Source organism: Anabrus simplex, chromosome 3 (assembly GCF_040414725.1).
Source record: "Anabrus simplex isolate iqAnaSimp1 chromosome 3, ASM4041472v1, whole genome shotgun sequence".
Lineage (NCBI taxonomy): Eukaryota > Metazoa > Arthropoda > Insecta > Orthoptera > Tettigoniidae > Anabrus > Anabrus simplex.
In genome coordinates, this window is record NC_090267.1 from 450429190 (window position 1) to 450446987 (window position 17798).

Consider the following 17798-nt stretch of genomic DNA (forward strand, 5'->3'; position numbering starts at 1 on the left):
CAGAAGATCAAAGCCAAGGGAGGAAAAAGATGATCCAGGATTCTGTAGTTGTTACTCCGTGGTCCATAGTAGCCAAAAACCGAACAGAAGAAGAAATAAAATACCCTCGTAAAAAATATCAGTTTTATATTCTTAAATAATTTTACGGCATTTACCTACTTCATATAATTTTATAACACGAAACTTTTCACATTTCGATATTTATATTAATGAGTGATTTTATTGTTATTAAATAGCAATGAAATAGTGATATAATATGCACTCGAGTCCTCATTCTCAGGTGCTGCAGCGCTTTTCAGGCACCCCCACAATGGAGGTACCATTTCAACCACATACCAGCCCCTATGCTAATAACACTAACCGTTACGCTGCGAAGGCGGGCAATAATACGAGTGTCTACTTTAAAGTATGCATTAAAAAGCGTATTTAACTTGCTTCCTACTGCTATTTTCAGTTTCTTCATATAATCATTCTTCGTTCGGAATGAACTTTGGGTTAGTTTAGTGTCTACACTTTTCCATTATTTTCTCACAAGTTGTTTAGCAAGGAAAAGTGAAGAAAAGTTGCGCGACACTGAGAGTAACAGATTTATTTAGGAAGTGGCGACATAAAGAAATTTGTAAGGAATATGTCTTACATCCTCAAGTTGGCTTAGACATATAGTCCGAACAGCCCATATCTTTGACATACCATTTTGATTACGGTCAATTTTCTGCAAATATAAAATGAAAATATAACCTTTAAGATCATTTGGCAAGGTTATAACAATATTCCGAATGTTATCATGTTTGTAAACAGTAGTAGTTATCAGGATGACAAGGCTGATATTAAATAATAATAATAATAATAATAATAATAATAATAATAATAATAATAATAATAATAATAATTGTACCGGGCGGTACACCTCCACGCCGCTAATTTAAAATTTGCGCCTGTTGAAACTCCTCTGCTGGAGGAAGTCTAAACTTTATCTACGCTATTAATTCTCTACTTTCTCAGAAGATGTCACCACGTGGAAAATTTTGAGTTTTTGAACTGTGTCATTTTTGATGTGTTTTTGTTTCGCTTGAAGTAAGAAGTATGAACTTTCTCTTCTAGAGGACACTACTGAAGATCAACAATAGTGCACCCTAGTGCGAAGTCAAAGAACTATTTTGTTGGAGAAATTTTTATTTCAAATGTTTGTCTTTGCTAATTTTTTTTCAGTCATCGGTTAAGTTGGCAATATTAACCCCTCCTTTCCCCTTATTTTAAATCTAGCCTATCCCGAATTTCTTAAATTAATTTTCCACCAATTATGTGTTTCTTCTTAGTATTGTGTAGGGGGTTTATTGATGAACCAATAAAATCCTCGTGGGAGGGTGTTCTCATTCCCCTAACGCCTAGAACCTTCCGCGAGAGTATATAAACTGCTGATTTTAGGGTCTCCGGGCCACTTCTGTTCCATCTTTCAGTGTATAAAGTACATAGCAGGAGGCGGGAAGCGCCTCTTTCCTCGGCAGCGGTCAACAACAAGGTAATGGCCAATTAATAACCTTTTTTCTTGGCTAGCTCAGCAGTTTAACTCTCGGGGCGGGTTCTAAGCGTTCCACCATGTAACCTTTTCCTAAATGTAACTACTCTTTCATATATTCTCTTTTAAAGCTACATACTGGGATAGAGAGTGCTAACCCTCTCGAGCTCCCACTCATATTGTTTTGAGGTGAACTTATTTTTCTCAACCTATTCTTCGTTAACGTAAAACAAATTGTTCTCTTCTTAAGTCACCTCTTTAGTATGGGATTAGCCCTTGTATTAACGGCCTAGTGCCAAGTAGGTCTTAATCAAAGTGTATTAGGAGTGCAAGTTCGCCTCCTCTCAAATTGTTACCTTAGAGGTCATTTAAGTAACCTTCTTTTCATTTTATGGACCTCAGTAGATTGGGTATTCTACCCCTGTGTTTAGGTCCGTTGAGGACAACTTGAAGGTGGAGTTTGGTGTGGCCTGGGAGAGGCTTAAATTTGAGAGCGAGTGGCTCTTTTGAAAATTGAGTGTCGTACGCCTCGTGGAGGCTTTTCTGTGTAATTTGGAGCAAGGGCTCCTAGTCATGAATGGGGTTTTCTGCCCCTCTGTTGAAACTTGTGTTTGGGGTAAAACTGGGCTGATTGCCCTAGCATTGTGGAGTCAGGGCGCGAAGCCCAAATCTTGTAAATATTGTAACTACCCTTTGGACTTGCTACTTTGTACCTGCCATGCTTGTTATTTCTTTGTTTAAAAAAAGAAAATATAACCTTGTTAAATTTTAAATTAATTTTACTTTAGTAGCTTGAGACCTGTTCACCACCCCGCACCTTCTTTCACGCATAACTACCACAAAAACTCGGTAACAATAATAATAATAATACGAGGGTGAGTCAATAAATAAGTCCCAAAACTGAATTGAGGCATATTCACCCTGTACATTCATGCACTTATCCCATCTCAGCAGCAAAGAAGTCCTTTGGTTGCTGTCGCAGCCAACGTGTAACGTCATAGATTACGGCATAATCTGTATCAAAATGACGGCCACTCAAATGATTTTTTAGGGGCCTAAACAGATGAAAATCACTGGGGGCTAAGTCAGGACTGTACGGTGGATGTATCAAGCGTTCTCCGCAGGACGACTAGGACGCTCCCCATCTCTGATGCTTTTCCTTCCATGGTTAAACTTCTGGATCCAATTGAACACAGCTTTCCTTGAGAAACAGTTTTCACCATAGACGGGATGCACTTCTTCTGTTGACAGTCCTTTGGCCCACAAAAAAACGCACAACTGCACGCTGTTCTTCTCGTGTACAGTTATGCAACACATGTGCCATCGTGCACAGCCTCTGACTGACTGAGTGCCTGCGAGATGTCGTACGACAAGCATACATATGCTGCCATCTGCTGGCAACATTTTTGCGCGTAATTTCAAATGGTATAAGGCACACACATGGTTGCGACTTATTTATTGACTCACCCTAATAATAATAATAATAATAATAATAATAATAATAATAATAATAATAATAATAATAATAATAATAATAATAATAATAATAATAATAATAATGCTATTGGCTTTATGTCTCAGTGACTACTTTTTCGGTTTTCGGAGACTAAGATGTGCCGGAACTTTGTCCCGAAGGAGTTATTTTACGTGCCAGTAAATCTAGCGACACGAGGCTGACGTATTTGAACACCTTTAGATTCCACCGGACAGTGCCAGGATTGAACCTGCCAAGTTGGGGTCAGAAGGCCAACGCCTCAATGGCTGACAGGGCTGAAAGGCCTCTTTACATATTGCCAAACTTGATTTGTTTAATAAAGCCAAATCATTCTAGTGATAGATAAATTCAATGGAAACCTCAAAAAGATATTATGAATGAACGCTTATTGGATGACTACAATTTGATAAGACAAATTTAAAATATCAGTGTAATAGATGTTCAGTCATACAGGGAACTACTGACGTTTCCACTGATCCAAACTAGTGGTGATCTTTCGCGGCGCAAGTACCACTCAATCTGTGAGGAGTCCCAGCTGTTAAACGTGTCATGCCCGCTGTAGGTAGTCTCTGCCGCGAAAATGCTATGCCGCGCAAGTACCACTCCAACTTGAGATCTACATTCCATGTTTGTGTGAGTAATCTACCAAGTAGGCATACCTAATGAACTCTCCATTTCATGAACTCAGGAATTCCCTCTCCCAATTGGGAAGAACGCTTACTGATCTTGCGTGCTAGAAATTTAAATAAACTTCAGTAAAGTTTTAAAAGCAGGGACACGAGTGTTGGTATCATAACAATTCCCTTTTTCGTGACGTGCTGTGATTGTAGAGATGTCTAAGAATGTCAGAAGCGTGTTATTTCTTGAAGACTGCGTAAAAATAATCCGCCATTGTGAAAGTGGGTTTTCCGAAAGGAAATTAGCCGAAAATTTTAAATGTAGCAGGACTAAGATCAAATTAATTTTAAAATCAAAAGTACATTTACATATTGAGTGGACAATTTGGAAAATGAAATTGTTTAAAAACATTGATAAAAATGTACTGTGCTGTATATTGAAGTAGAGTACTGGACAGTAAAAGTGTAAATAAACTGCAGTAAATTATGTTTTATGTCGCATACATTTTGCTTTCGAAGCTTAAAAGAATGTTATTGAGAATTGCCTCCCACTTTTAAGCGACCACCCCTATGAAAGACCTTTTATTCGCGGAACAGTCAATGGTCGTTTAATACAAGTTTCACTGTATTAAGGAATGCTGATTTTATGGTCCTATAAAAATAGTAAAAGCCATGACTTTCTACAATGGCAAACTCACTCACAGTTCGCCATTATTTTTATGTTCCAAGCATACACGTTATAGGAATATTATAAAGGTCTGTAATACGATCCAATGTGTTTTTTTTTTGCGCTCATTTTGCATTTGAGATTGTTGTAGTAACCTTTTGGCACCGCCTCCAGAAAATGACTTCCTGATAGGGTCGTAGATTTTAACTGCATATGGTTTATTCCTCTGACTCTGGGACTGGGTGTTTTTCTTCGTTTCAATATTAACCTCTTAATTCACACACAACACTCCACACTACCAACCAGTATAGAAAACGCAACAGAGATTACATCTCTTCACATCTGTTTGGTATCAGAAAAGGCATCAGGCCGTGAAACTGGGACACATCCCCACGAAGTGGCGAATCTAAGAATTTGAGAAAGAACCAGGAAGAAAAAGTAATGTGATCTATAGCTGAGTTTTTAATAACTTTTGTTGGATCGCCACCAAATGTATCATCATCATCATCATCATCATCATCATCATCATCATCATCATCATCATCACTACCGCAACGACAGCACTTTGTGGGCCTTGGTCTTCTGAAGAAGTTTTCCCCATTCTTTCCTGTGAAGTGCAGAGCTCCTGCGATCCTTGATTCCAATTATCTTTACATTCTCTTTCACCCTTTTCCCGACCTTAGCCTTGGTCTTTCAACTTTCCTGGTTCCTTCTGGCATTGCATTAAATATCTTCTTTATCATTCTGTTCTTAGTACACAGCACATGTCCTGCCCACTCCAACCTACTGATCTTCATGCAATTCACAATGTGTGGTTCGTTATATACATTACTAGCATGTACCAGAGGCTTTGCCCGCGTTTATTAATTGTTTTATATAATCAAAACTATTTTTTCCTTATAGATCTTCCGGTTGAACTATATATTAGTGTCCTTCCAAATGGAGCTAAGATATATAGTGCGTTTACCTTTCCAACTCTTGTACAAACCACGTACAGTTGGCAATGGGAGAAGCAGCCTTTTCGAAGATGGAGACCTACAACTTTAAGAGAGTGTTCTTGTGCCTTGTTGATGTTCATAGCGAAACTGAAACAAACGGGGAACTGCAGACATCTAAATTTAAACTGTATATCCGAAGAAATTATTCGAATCCGAGGAATGGATATTACTTCGCTCGCGGAATGCCTAATCATGAGAATTGCTTCAGTAATATTAGTCATCAGTTTCTGAGTCGTTTTCATTGCAGAGGGCAGGATTCTTATTCTTAATAAGGATAATCGGTGCCACAATCGTCCGCTCTAAGATGTTGGAGGGTACTCCAGGTGACTCCAAGTCTTTCAAAAGCTTTGCCATGTAGTCGATAGACTTGTAACTTTGTAGAACATCGGGTAATTCTTGCAAAAGTTGATGACGTTGACAGCTTCACTTCTTGGAGCAAGAATCGCTCTTTGACATAGCCATGCGTAATTGGTGAAATGCTGTGGCCACGCATGTTAAAAATTTCAGATCTGTGCGTGTGTATTATAATCTAATCTTCTTTACTATAACCTATGTTTTCTCTAAATGAAATAATAAAACATGAGATTGAGTTAGGAGAAAGAAAACATGGTAACCGGATAATTCTTGTGAGTGTTGCTTATTGATGACGTTGACAGCTTCATGTCTTGGTGCAAGAATTGCTCTTAGACACAGCATTGCGTCTTAGGTGAAAACGTGGGCCCACCTATGACAAATATTTCTGACCTTTGTTTGCCGTAGATTTGACTTGTTCTATATATTTCCTCTAAATGTATACATGTCCAACCCTTGCCCACTTTCTCTACGCTGTTTGAGCATGAAGTGAGATGAATCTTCGTAGCGAGTTTTTACGATCGGATATCTTTCATGACGTCAACCTACTCAGATGAGTTAATGAGATGAAATGAGTGACATGATATATGAGAGTAAGAATGAACAGGATGAAACCCGGCGCAGGCACATAGCCCACTCCTCTCGAATAGCTCAAGACTTTACGGCCACATCCGACGAACGAATCACCATCAACAGCGACATATGCCCTCACACCATTAAGACCAAAAACGGCTTCCTATGCCATGGACGTAAAATGGCTCCTTGAATTGTGTTCTCTACCTACCTTATGTACGTTGCCTAGCGACAGTGACTCTATGCATATAATCTTGGTGACAGCACGTTGGATTGTCATATCCCAATACACGTTTTTCGATAGTTTTTCGTTCATAACTCACTAACGAAAGCGAAAATGAAAATTCCGGCTTCGAGGTGCATTCGGACCCCCTTCCATCTACCTATATTCAAAATTTCAGATCTCTGCGCGCTGTAGATTTTGCTGGGCATCGCGCGCAGACAGACAGAAAGACAAACAAACACTTCCTTTTATTATTATTATAGATACAATTCATTATTATATTCTGCCGACACCATTTTCCTCCACTGGCCAAAACATTGGCTCAATATCCTTCTTTAAAATATACCAAGCTGTCTTTCATCAGATTTGGAGAGTATCTAGGTCTCAGTACCAAATGTGTCACCAAAGTTATTTTACATGCCGACTGATAACAAGGAGTACTGCATGGACACTTTCCGTCCAAAAAAACAAAAACAAAACAATCCACCCACAATCATTGTATTCAGAGGCTGGTGGTGATTTTGCTCAAAGAAGAGACAGGACGATATAACCCTTAGTTCTGATAATTGAGGAAGAAGCGGAGACCAGACTTATCAAAGAATGATTGTACTGCATTGGGGAAAAACAGATAAGGTATTTGAGAACGCGAAATGAAATAATCCCTAGGTGTCATAAGCCTAACACCGTTGGGATCCACAGAGATCAAATCTTCATATCCCGTGTTCAATATCAGACGTCAAAATTGGATTGGACTGTTTAAATTTGTTATTCAAGTACAAATTTCATTGTATTAAACATCAAATACAAAGCTGTGAAGTTCTGTAGTAAAAATAGACTGGTTAAATGTAATTAATTAAATGAAAGAACACTTGAATAATTGTAACAGGAGTAATAAAATAGCTAACGATGGCAGAAGTAAGGAGGACGTAAATTGCAGACTAGCACAAGCAAGGTAGGTCTTTTTAAAGAAAAGTTTGTTCACATTGATATAGGAATTAGAGAAATATGTTTACCAAGGAAGTGACCACGTAGTTTGGGTCACATAGCTATCAGATTGCATTCGGGAGATAGTGGGTTCCAACCGAACTGTCGGAAGCCCTATAGATGGTTTCCCGTGGTTTACCATTTCCACACCAGGAAAATGCTGTAGCTGTACCTTAACTAATCAAATTGTAAAAAAAAAGTTTTGGAAGACTTTCGTCTGGAGCGTGGCATTGTATGGAAGTGAAACATGGACGACAACTAGCTCAGAAAGAAAAAGAATAGAAGCTTTTGAAATGTGGTGTTACAGAAAAATGCTTAAGGTGAGATGAGTAAATCGAATCACGAATGAAGAGATACTGAATCCAATTGGTGAGAGGAGATCAAGTTGGCTAAATTTGACCAGAAGAAGAGATAGAATGATAGGACACATCAAGATACCCAGGACTTGGTCAGTCTTTTGAGGGAAGTTTAGGCGGTAAGAACGGCAGGGGTATACCAATGTATGAATACGACAAACAGATTAGTGCAGATGAAGGACGTAAAAATGAAAAGTTTAGCACAGGATAGGGTGCGTGGACAGCTGCATTAAACCAGCCTACGGGCTGATGACCCAAACAACGCAGCTTATTGAATTACGTTAAATATATACAAGCGAAGGGAAATTGCAGTCAAATGCTACTGTAGGAATATTATTCCGTTAAAAAATGAAACTGAATATTTCTATATGATTGTACTCATCGTATCACTTGCAATAAAAATAAACTGCAGAAGCGTTGTGGAATCGAAGTTGATATTAATTAATTAGTAACAATTTTATTTTGACGCCCGGTATTGAACAAGGGGTCCAAAAAACCGAACTACTAATGTTGTTAAATTGATATGTATCGCAGTATTCGGCTTTACACTGTTGCCACGTGCGCAAGTTACCACTTCGGTAACTTTAACATCACGCGACAATGAACATTTTCATGTAAACCGGCATGTTCCGTGTGGAATGCCATGTTCGTATGCTTGTCTGTGAATCTGTCTTCTTAACTCTGTATATAACTCTAGCCAGAAGCTATGGCATAGAAAGAGATAAAAGCAGTAATAGATGAAATACAACATAGTTACGAAAGGAGTGTGCGTTGCAGACAAAATAACATTATTGTCTATATGGCATTGCAAAGTGTACTTTCACCTCCAGTTTTTAATATTATTTATTTATTTATTTATTTATTTATTTATTTATTTATTTATTTATTTATTTATTTATTTATTTATTTAATAAATAAATAAATGATGCATGGATTGAAACAACGTTTTTAGATCGGGTCAGCATGTCCAGACTGAGGTGGTTTGGACATGTAATGAGGATGGGGCTAAAAGGACAGCGTATGTTAAATTGGAGAGACATGTGGCAGGAAATCGGATGGTGGGAAGACCAAGAACCCACTGGATGGACATCGTAAAGATGGACGTTGCAGATAAGGGAAGGACACTGAAGGACGTCATTAACAACAGACTTCCAATTTCTTTGCAATCATTTAAGAAAAAGCTAGGAAAACAACAGATAGGGCATCTGCCACCTGGGCGACTGCTCTAAATGTAGATCAGAAGTGATTGGTTGAACGTATCTCAATAAGACGGAATGGAAAAGGATCGCCACCAGTACCCGGGAAACTGGAACTGTAAAATGATGATGATTTATTTATTTATTTATTTATTTATTTAATTTAACGTATAATGGATACAAGACAATAAGAAATACATTTTCAAAATACACAATTGACAGCATTAGGACCATACCTGGATTGAAAGGTTTGTAAACCATGTGATTGCTTCAGGGGTAGCTGAGTGGATTTCATCCATGGAACTGGGATACGAGTGTAGAAGGTGCTAATGCACGATATGGTCGGTAGTCTGCCTTTCAAATTGTACCTTTATGAAGTTTGCGAATATAATTACATTTCAGAGTATATTCTGGATGTAATTAAATTTCCTAATATACCCATATTTACATAGTTCAGTAAAGCAGTTTCCGTGATGTCTTTAGTACAATTTACTCAAGAACCTTCAGCAAACATTGGCATAGACACAGTTCCTTTCGAGCTGTTCATACTTGTAGGCTCTTTCATTAGGATTACAATTTATATGCCGCATTACACTGGCAAGGAGAGATTATTCTTAGAAATGGCCTGAAAAAAATACCAGCAATGAACTCTATATTATTGAACGTGACAAGACGTAGCCTAGAACACGTGAAAAGGACCAGAGGACACAATAATAATTCGATTATTTTGATCAAAATCAGATGATGTGGCTCCACGTACAGCAGATATTGCGCCGTAAAGAGAAAGAGTCTTCTAAAGAGCCACTCGCACGATATTACCTAGTACTGTACACCGGTATTGACATTGCAAGGATTACACTGAAGATTTGCGCACTGTATTGAAGAATATTTAATCTCATTAACTTGTGTGGGACCTCTGTCATTATGTTGTACCGTCTTAGGAGTTTATTGCGCAATATCATTCAACCTACGTCAGCCATCCCCACGAGAGCTACCTGTTTGTTGCGTGTCCCAGTTCGCTGACGTACTTTGGTGTTTTTTGCTCTGTGTAGTGGAGTATTCGATTGACTTGTGTCATGAAGGACAAAAACAATCAGGAGAAATAAATATTGCCATTGAGACTAAGCATTTTCACACAATATATTGATGCAATATACGTGTCTCTCTACTCCTAAGTCCCGTTTCTTGATACGGAGTCGGTAATCTCGTGATATGAATTTCTATGCATGTTTTTATTGCCGGATGCCCTTCCTGACACAACCCTCAGTTGAGGCCCTAATGAAGATGAGGACTGAATGAAATTGGACAAGGTGGTGGAAGTGATCGATTATGGCCTGCGAACGGGAACTGTTCCAGCATTTTTTTTTAAGTTATAAGTTATGTTATGTGTAAGCTCCGTATTTTGATGGAAAAGTGATAGTTTTATCGTCAACCTAAGAGTGAAAGTGTTATAGTTTCAAAGTGAAATCTGTGCTAATCCGTCTAAGATAATTATTTGTGTGATCTTGTGCCTCTAATTTAAATACTAAGCGATAATAGTGTGCACGTGCATCCTAACCAAGAATTATAAACATTGTTCAGTGTAGCCAACTGCTGTGCATTAGGAGTGAGAATCTATGTAGCTCTACTAATCACAGAATAAACAGTGCGGAAGTAAGTACATAGTCAAGCGAGTGAGTGCGCCATCTTTGTTCCAAGCGTTGTAAGAGTAAAGAACAGCAATGCTAACGGATACAGAAATCAGAGGGGTTGAAATGGGTGATGTTTGTAATATCTGTACGGAGTTTGTGAGAGAGAACGAAAAAGCAGTTGAATGCGAACGTTGCAGAATTTGGCAACACGCTGACTGTATAAAGCTAAATAAAGGTGAATACGATATTATTAAAAGACGAACCTGCAAGTTGACATGGCTATGTGTCGCATGTAAATCGACTGTTCTGAAAATTCAAACGACAGCCGAACCAGACAATGAAGCCATAGCCAACATAACTTTGAAAGCAGATGCAATTCTCAAGTTTCTGGAATCGAATCTACAGGAAAAATTCAAAGAGGAAATTAAAAGAGCAATGGAAGATGAAAATAGGACGCTCAAGAGGGAATGTAACGGAACGACGCACAGACCTGTTGGCGAAAGAAAAGAAACAGAACCTGGCAGCATCATCATCCAAAGACCAAGAAGCTCTAGCGAGGGAGACCGTCCAGCACAACATATACAAATGGAAACACAACAAACCGGCAGCATGGGAGTGAGAATGGAAGAGAAAGAGGTAGAAATAGGGTATGATGGCCCTTGGAAAATGCAGCGTAGCCGTAGAAGGCATACACAATTAACGGGAACCTCGGAAGAAGGGCGGACAAAACAGGGAAGCCAACTCCAGAGACCCGGGCCTCATGAGAAAAGGGAGCTATTGCGTGGCAGTAAGCAAGGAGAGAGCAAGATCAAAGCAGCTGAGGGCAAGGGCTGGTTATACATCGGAAGGCTCAATGCTGACACAACGAGTGAGGACCTCGAGGAATACCTAAAAGAAAGCGGAATAAGTGACATCGACTGTCAACTAGTGAGCTCCAGACCTTCTAGTCGAGCATTCAAAATTGGCGTGCCCCTGAAAGACCTCGAGAATGTATATAACAGCAAGTTCTGGCCGGAAAATGTAATCTGTCGTACTTTTCGTGCCCCTTGGAGATTTAGGGGAAGAGACGAACATAACCGTCAAATGTCTGTCGTGGAATATTGAGGGTCTAGTAAATGCCATGAATATGATGCCTAAAGACATACTCGTAGATTACGACATAGTTATTTTAGTGGAGACATTTTTGACAAAGGAGTGGTGTCCAAATAACGTGTATGCAGCGCATGTTCTTGCTATACAAGGAGAGAAAGGCAGACCGAAAGGCGGCATAACATGCTTGGTGAGTCCGAGACTAGCCCCGATCAGGACGATATATAATACTGACAATGTATTGGCAGTGAGAACAAACTCATGTGTAATTATAGGAGCATACTTCCAACCAGAATGCAAAGAGGAAGAAATAATAGACGACATAGGCACAACGCTAGCTAAAATTCACAGTAGTGAGACAGTTATACTAGCAGGAGACTTGAACTTTCGGGTGGACCGAGTTAACAAGAAAACAGACAGTATACTCAGTTTTATACAAGGGAAAGGGCTGTCCCTTGTGAATGATCCTCACCGCATGACGTATATATGCAGCAATGGGAGCAGCACAACAGACCTTGTTTTTACAAACATGAAAACGTGCACAATAACAGGCGGCAGAGTAAGGGATGATGTGGTCATCAGAAAATATTTACCAGTAGAAATCACACTCTGTGTACAACGAATGCCACCGAAGAAGACCGAAGCCAGAAATTCATACTCCACGAAACTAAATCAAGAGATTCTTGAAAAGGCACGCGAAGACATAAATCCCACAGATGGGCGAGATCTGAATCAGATACTGGATTATCTTGAGAGCATTATCAAAATAGCTGCCGAACGACCATTAGTTAACCCCAGACGTGCAAGGCCATGGTTTAATAAGCTATGCTACAAAGCCCGTAAAGAAGCGCTCCAAGCGCTGCACATATTCAGAAAATCCCAGTCTCAGTCTGATCTACAGGAATATACATAGAAAAATAGAGAATACAAAACCATATTGAGAGCTACAAGGAAATATTTTCTGCTGGATGAAGAAAAGAAGCTAATAGAAGAAGCCAAGGCACATCCATATAAAGCCCTGAAAGCAAAACAACCTCAATTCCCCACGGATATACCCATGGAGATCTGGGAAGCGCATTTCAAAGATGTGCTACAGAAGGAAGAAACACGACCGGCACCAGTTGAAGATCACAAGAGCAGCGTAAACATAGAACTGTTTACTGCAAAGGAAGTCGAAACAGCATTAAAAAAGCTGAAGAAGAAAAAAGCATGCGGCCCTGACCAGATTTTCAACGAACACATAACAGAGAGCACAAATGTACTGACAGAAGACTGGACACACTTGCTTAATAACTGCCTACTAGAGTGCAACGTGCCAGACAAGTGGAGAAGCTCATTACTAAAGGTGTTATACAAGGGAAAAGGAGACATAGGTGACCCTAACTCATATAGGGGCATTGCTTTAGAATGTGCAGGCTTTAAAATACTGACAAGATTATTGACGGAAAGACTATCAGACTTAGTGGACAGAAGATTACCTGAGGAACAACTTGGTTTCCGGAAGGGTCGTTCAACAATCGACGGCATAAAATGCCTACAAAATGATATCGAGAGATCATTGAGACTGAAAGGTGGCAAATTACATGCCATATTTATTGACTATTGCAAGGCCTTCGACCTGGTGAGCAGAAAGCTTATAATAGAGAAGCTAGAATCCCTAATTGGATCTCAAAACTACATATCAATGCTTATAAGGAGTATTCTTGCGAGCAACGTGGTCCAGATCGACGACAACAGATCCGTATCCAGCGTGTTAGAACAAACGAACGGTATATTGCAGGGCGACCCACTAAGCCCCTACTGTTCAACATAGCTGTCTTGGATGTAGTACAAGTAGTTAGCATGAACAACGTCGCGATCTATATGTATGCGGACGACATGGTTCTAGCTTCGGAATCGATTGAGCAGTTACAAGTAGCCTTCGACAAATTACTGAAATGGTCTAAAGAGAATGGACTAAGGATGAATAAAGTGAAAACGGTCATGATGACCTTCAGAAAGAGAGGAAGACTAGCTGCAAACCAAGTTATTACATTAGAAGGCTCAAACCTGCAAATAGTGAACAATTTCAAGTATCTGGGTCTGACATTCCAAACCCATGGCGATGTCTTCTCCATACATATAAAGGAGAAGGTAGCGTCTGCAGTGGCTGCAATGAGCGAAGTGAAGAATATCAGTAAACTTTCGCTCAAAACGGCTATGGACCTATTTAAGCTGAAAGTGACACCCGTCTTGACGTATGCTCTGGAATGTATATGGGACCACCTGAAGAAGAAAAACCTGAAACTATTAGAAAGTTTCAAAGCAAGGTATCTGAAAAAGGCTATGAATCTTTCAAAATTCACCCTTTCCCGCCTGGTGTATGTTCTGGCTCGGCAGGAATACTACATGGGAGAACTTCGCATGCAGTTGCATCTGCCATCTACTGAGGCCTATCAACAATTATTACACGAGCTGCAAGAGAAACGGAAGGAAATATGGGGCGATTTCTATGCGACCGAAGCAATGATGTCAACTGACTGGATGGACTCGAACTACCAGCTTCGACATATAGTTACCCGTCTTGCAGTACATGGGTTTCACCATAGAGTGTGCAGCATGAAGAAGTTCCACTTCCGGATATACAGTGTCTGTGTGAACTATGCGGTCGGCCATGTGACAGATATCACGTACTGTGGTGTAATCGACGCGGCTCCTCTCTAAGAAAGTTCTGTGAAAATTAACTACTCATGCACATTGTGCGAAATTCTATACTACTACAAAATGGGAAACCACAGAAAACAATTCTTAGGGTAGCCGACGGTGAGTTTCGAACCCACGCGTGTCCGGAATGCACAACTTGGATCCAAAGCCATAGCCTGTCAACACGCCCTGCCACTCCGCTAGATGGACGCAATGTGCGTATAAGGGCCCTTTATCAATGTAAAGCAGAGATATAGTACTGTATTGTAACGTTGACTTACCCAAATCCCGCTGAGCATCATCGGCTATAGCTTGAGTCGTTTCTGCTTTAGCAGCAGCCTCGGCCTCTTCTTTTTCCACCACTAGCTTAGTCTCCTCGGCCACTTGCTGCAACACAGCATTAAAGGAAGGATCAAATCACTTATAATATTTCTCTCCCTATTCGACAGTTGCAATTCAGGCAGTAAGGTGAAAGAACGCAATCATGCTGAGAGAGTGACAAGTGTACGAAGTGCGAGTGGAGTACCATTAAGGCAATGTCAGTGTGTTATACGCAGGTGGCATTGTAGAATGAAAATGAAAGCAATACAGACCGGAATCAATAACCATAACATCAGTGGAGGTGATGGTGCTATTGGTGATCCGTGGTGTTGAATTAAACCTAGGGCCTGCACTGTCTTTGGAAGATATAGAGAAGCTCAAGGAGGTCTTGAACATGGATAAGACGTTGACAATGATAATGGAGCAAAGTAGAGAATCAGAAAAATTGAAGACCTTCTTAAAAGCAGAACTCAATGATATCAAGAAGAACCTGCTACAGAATAAGATTCAGATGGCTGAAATGAAGAATCAGGTCCTGGAGTTAGAAGAAAGGATTAGAAAGATGGAACTAAAGGAATGGATTCAAGTGAAGGTAGAAAGGAAGAGAAACACAATAATCTATGGACTGGTAGAGACAGATAAAGAGAACCCAAATGAATTGTTGGATAGATTGCTTTCCTTAATCAGAGAGAAACTGGAAGTTGAATGCTACGACAGTGACATTGATTGTGTATTGTGTACGAGAAGGAAACCGATCAAAGTATGCACGGTATCGAGATTGAAGGCTCAAAAAATTTGGAGGGTACGAAGCTGAAAGGGTCAAGAATATGTATCGAGAATGAACTTGATCAAGAGAAAATGAAAAATATGAAAACGATTAGCTTTCATCTACAAATCACTTATAATACTTCTCTTCTTATTGGAGACTATGTGAATACTAATGGAGAACATACGATACCACAGGTGAATCGCGTCAATCATCCTTCTGAGCTGTACTGATTTAACATGTAGTGAAATAATCACTCTGCATGGAATTTGTCGTTTGCGATGTGACACACTATTAATTGATCAGAATATTGATTATAATCGGTTGATAGTGAGGTAATTGCAACACCAGCGACACGTACGCTGTAAACTGGGAGGAGACGATCACCATAGGTTTCAAGTTCAATGATGGTGTTCGGCATGAATTTAATATAGGTTAATTGAGGAAGTAGAGGAGGAAAAGGAGCTATCAAAATTAGAGTCAAGGAACTGGAAATAGTAGAACACTTCAACTATTTGGGAAGTGAACTGACAGAAAATGGGACTAAATATGGAAATTAGTAGAAGAATACAACTGGGAAGTAACTTTTAACACCAGGTACAGGAATCTAAGAACTATGTATTCTTTTTTGCTAGTGGCTAGGTCTTACGGCGACGATGGGATAGGAAAGGCTTAGGAGTTGGAAGGAAGCGGCCGTCGCCTTAATTAAGGTACAGCCCCAGCATTTTCTTGGTGTGAAAATGGGAAACCATGAAAAACCGTCTTCAGGGCTGCCGACAGTGGAATTCGAACCCACTATCTCCCGGATGCAAGCTCACAGCCGCGCGCCCCTGTCCGCATGGCCAACTCCCTTGGTACTATGTATTACAAGACGAAGTTCTATAATATTATGCTTGTACGTGAATTGCTTCATTTCTTTTCTTTTACTTATCGTGTATTTTTTCACCATATTAATATAAGGCTCTTTATTTTTTAGAAAAATCCTTTAATATTTTACATTAATATTATAGGTGATTAGTAAGGTTGCGGTGTTAAGGAAAAGTAATATATCTTTCCTAAGTTAATTTTTCCAGAAATCTGAAAAAACTGTGAATGACGGGTCCCTGATCCATTTAAAGCAATTTTATTTTGCATATAAATGTACATTTAGGCCATTTTAATTGTTTTGGTCATATTTTGGTTATTTTAGTGATATAAGGTCATATTTGGTTATATTTTCAGTATTTTTGTGGTATGTTCAAGGTACTGCAGTAGCATTTTATGGTTCAGTGGTTAAAGACATAACGAACAACCTCACTGTTCATATTGCCTAAGGCTATCTCCTAATTGGAAGCGTTGTGACGCGCTGCTAAGCTGAGCTGAGCTGAGCGAAGCCGCGCTGCGCACGTGCTATGTGTCCTAATACAGCACGGTGTTACGCCCTTCTAACTGGACAGAGTAGGTTACATTTGATAAGAAGAATGACAAACTTTCAAGCATAAAGTCAAAAATCAAATTTTTACTTGCCGATGATAAAAGGAGTTTCACACATTGTTGAGTGTACTATGATATTACATAAAATTGTATGGGATTTAGAAGGTTTAAATGAAGGTATTTTGATTCATTACAAAGCAAAGAAAAGCAAAGCAATGCCATCTCCATACAGGCCATGAAGGCCCTTGGAGAGGTGGAAGGTAAAAGCTTCTACTATCTGTAACCTCGGCACTTGATGAGGTAGAGTGGTTAAGCTCTATGCCTAGCTGCCTTTGCTCCCAGGAATTTATCTGGTACTCATTTTTGGTGTAGGCAGAGTGAACCTCAGGGCCATATACACCTCTGGAATTGGAAATCTCGTTTCTTAAATTTTACGACTTTCTGACCCACTTCGAACCCACGTCCTTCCGGGCGAACCGAGCACCTCGGCCAGGCAGCCTCTAGATGAATCATTACGTAACTTCAACATGACGGTGAACAATGCTAGTACCAGGAATGCAACAGCTGTGAGGGATCGCTTCTGTGTTTACTTCAACAGTCTCTCCGGTTACATGAGATCATGAAAGGTACTTTTCATAAATAATAAGCACAACAGTAATAAAGCGGTGAAAATGTACTTCAATTATACTTTTTGAAATTAAAAGTCCTTTGAAAATGTGTTAGTCCGCCTCTGTGGTGTAGTGGTTAGCGTGATTAGCTGCCACCCCCGGAGGTCCGGGTTCGATTCCCGGCTCTGCCACGAAATTTGAAAAGTGGTACGAGGGCTGGAACGGGGTACACTCAGCCTCGGGAGGTCAACTGAGTAGAGGTGGGTTCGATTCCCACCTCAGCCATCCTGGAAGTGGTTTTCCGTGGTTTCC

General features: G+C 39.8%; 1 protein-coding gene across 1 annotated transcript in view; it reads right to left on the reverse strand.

Moving 5' to 3' along the window:
* The window catches only part of LOC136866853 (dynein axonemal heavy chain 1), a 1878455-nt gene that overhangs the window by 709035 nt on the left and 1151622 nt on the right, over nt 1–17798 (reverse strand). Inside the window, exon 19 of the mRNA XM_068226864.1 lies at nt 14660–14761. Coding sequence (XP_068082965.1) covers nt 14660–14761 — 102 coding nt within the window. The remainder of the gene's footprint in view (nt 1–14659; nt 14762–17798) is intronic.